Source organism: Anarrhichthys ocellatus, unplaced genomic scaffold (genome assembly GCF_004355925.1).
Source record: "Anarrhichthys ocellatus isolate YVR2014 unplaced genomic scaffold, GSC_Weel_1.0 scaffold461, whole genome shotgun sequence".
Taxonomy (NCBI): domain Eukaryota; kingdom Metazoa; phylum Chordata; class Actinopteri; order Perciformes; family Anarhichadidae; genus Anarrhichthys; species Anarrhichthys ocellatus.
Window position 1 is genome coordinate 25363 of NW_022280435.1, and position 2758 is coordinate 28120.

The 2758-nt window shown below is 40.5% G+C and overlaps 1 protein-coding gene across 1 annotated transcript in view; it reads right to left on the reverse strand.

Moving 5' to 3' along the window:
• The window catches only part of LOC116401454 (uncharacterized), a 12742-nt gene extending 10264 nt beyond the window's left edge, over positions 1 to 2478 (reverse strand). The window contains exons 1-4 of the mRNA XM_031879861.1: positions 2424 to 2478; positions 593 to 940; positions 246 to 455; positions 10 to 39 (exon numbers count right to left, since the gene is read on the reverse strand). Of these exons, the coding sequence (XP_031735721.1) occupies positions 10 to 39; positions 246 to 455; positions 593 to 940; positions 2424 to 2478 (643 nt within the window). The remainder of the gene's footprint in view (positions 1 to 9; positions 40 to 245; positions 456 to 592; positions 941 to 2423) is intronic.
• Positions 2479 to 2758: the final 280 nt, after the last annotated feature.

Sequence of the window (2758 nt, forward strand, 5' to 3'; positions counted from 1 at the left end):
CAGAGGGACTCACTGACACAGAGGGAAGCTTTGGAGCATCTGGAGGACAATGTGTATAAAGCCATAATTAATTACATTTTAAAAAAATCACTTCATGGAAAATAATTAATATCATGAATACAGTTGATGCCTTATTCGTAAAAAAATATAATAAAAATGCACGATATTCACATTTAAAAGGGAAAGTACTCGTGAAACAAATGTTGGAGTCAATATTTTTTTTTGAAGATTCCTCGTTAACTCACACACTGGGGGAGAGCAGTACTTCTTGTGTCCTCCAACAGCACAGGAATATTTGTTCTTATCGTCAAAAGAGACTCTGTAAGTAGATTTTTCTTCAGCCACTTTCTTTCCATTTTTGTACCAGACATATGAAGAATCATCAGTGACGTTACATCTGCTGTGACACCTCAGCTCTGCCCGGGCCTGTGATCTTCCCACCTGCACCCAGAGGTCTGGATACACCAAGGACACAGCAGAAATCTCATCTCAAACTAAACCATTAAATACATGAATGCACACAGAAAATGTTCACAGGAGTGTTTCCTGGACGCTTAACGATTGGAACCAAATATTCCAGTGACAATGTTACCTGTGACGGACAAAAAGACTCCAGGTGAACCAGTAAAAGCTCTGTCCGGTCCGTCTGTCATGAACCTGAACTTGTACTCAGCCGAGTCGCTCTCTCTCAGGTCTTTGATTCTCAGAGTGCAGTCGTTCTCATGAAAAGGATACTCAACACGACCTGCGTAGTGGGGATCTGTTGTCACATCCATAGGAGCACCATTGCTCCCTCTGGCAATCCATGATCTCTTCTCAACGTTGTCACTTCCTGTCGATGGGTATGTGAAGGTGCAAGGGATGTTCACTGTTGATCCCTTTAAGGCACAGATCTCGGTAGAGGTGTAAGTCACTCCCCAGTCGTCCTGACCCTGAATCACTGCAACACAGAGAAATCAGGAGCAACATTCATATTCACAACAGAGGAAACACGGACATTTTATGAAAAGAAAATCTGTAAATCGATTGAGTGTGAACGATCATTTTTACTGCCATTTCCACATCACCTTATATCATCTTGAATTTAGAAGAGATGTACGTTGGATTAATCACAACTTTGTTTTCTGCATGTGTTATTTAAAACATGCAAGAACCGCTCGTAGGAACAGATGTGGTGGCTTGTAACAGTGATTTCGGAGAACTTGCCACATTCCAACGAATCCTCATACAACGGCTCGTATGATATCTTACGATAAAGTTACTCCTCGTTTTTTGTACGTAAACCAGCAAAACGTGTCAGTTTCCGCTCGTTACATGCATACGGTCTTTACAAAATAAAGTTCCGCCATCACAGGAAACTCAGGTTTAGGCAACAAAACTACTCGGTTAGATTTCGGTTAAAATAACCACAGAACTGCCGTAACTATGTTACGCAACAAATACTTTAACGCTGACTTCTCGTCTCACACGGTCTCCTGGCCCCATCCCCCCGCTCTGTGTGCCATTTTGAGGTCTCAACACATTTGGTGACCCTAACAAAGTCTTTGGGAACGACTAACAGCATTTCCCAGAAACTACTTTGCACTAAAACGTCTCAATTTAATAAAACAAAGACAACTCTTAAGAATGTAACTGTGGAAATGTTTCCCTCTGCGGTCACTTCTTTGTATGCCTTTTTAAACTCATCGTTGTTAATTATGTTTATAACTTTTCTGCCATTTCTGCATTGAGCCACATTGAACACAGATGTAGAGAAGTGTTTGTTTGCCGATCAGGAATAAACCGGAGCTGGACATTTTACTGCAGCTTTCAGGAACAGCACGTGGAGGGAGAAAGAAATGATTGCTGTAGTGATCGCCACGTTGCCAATTTCCTGTTTTGATTCCTCGCCGTTTGTTGTGATCTGATTGGTGCCGAGATCAAAAGAAAACTTCATATGTAGGAGAGACACTCTGCTGCTACCGTTATAGTTATATTTAGATAACTAAAGATAGTTTACTGCAACTGTACAGAGAAGTGAAACATCACAGTGACATCTGCAAGTAACGAAATGATTCAGAAGTTGAGTTTGGTTCCTATATTTTTTTTAGCTGTTGGTAGATGTTATCTTGTTGTCTCAAAAACAGGATGAACATACAGTTAATTTAAGCAACATTAGCGTTAATATGCAATGATACAAACCACTTCAATGTAAAAAGGATGCAGGGAGATGCTGCTCAAGACTAAAGTCATCACAACAATAAAACCATTTGCAAAACATCACGATGCAGAAAAATCATAATTGAAAAACAACTACAACAACGTGCAACACAGAAACAGAAGGGAGTATTTGTTTGGGTGGTTTGCATCACATCACACATTAAAACTGGAGAAGTGAGGATTTAAGAAGTATTTTTACATCATTAGAAACAGATATTCAGTACCTGGCACGGAGAGGAGGAAGATAACAAATCCACCTGCTGCTGCCTTTAAAGTCATCGCTGCTCCTCCTCCTTCTCTCTGTGACTTCACGGAAAATAAACACTAGCAGGTGAATAACATCTGCAAGAAAATATCAATCATATCAAACAATTCTGCTTACAAAAGAGGGAGATGTCGCCTTCCTCTGTGCTCGGCACAATAAGCAGAAGACAGAAGTCAGGCTCCTTGAGTACAGACTTGCTTCCTCTTAACACGATCAATATGCAGGAAGTCGGTAACTGATTGGAGGAAAAAACAAACCTGTTTAAAATTCAAAACGAGTGAGTTTTCTCACTGA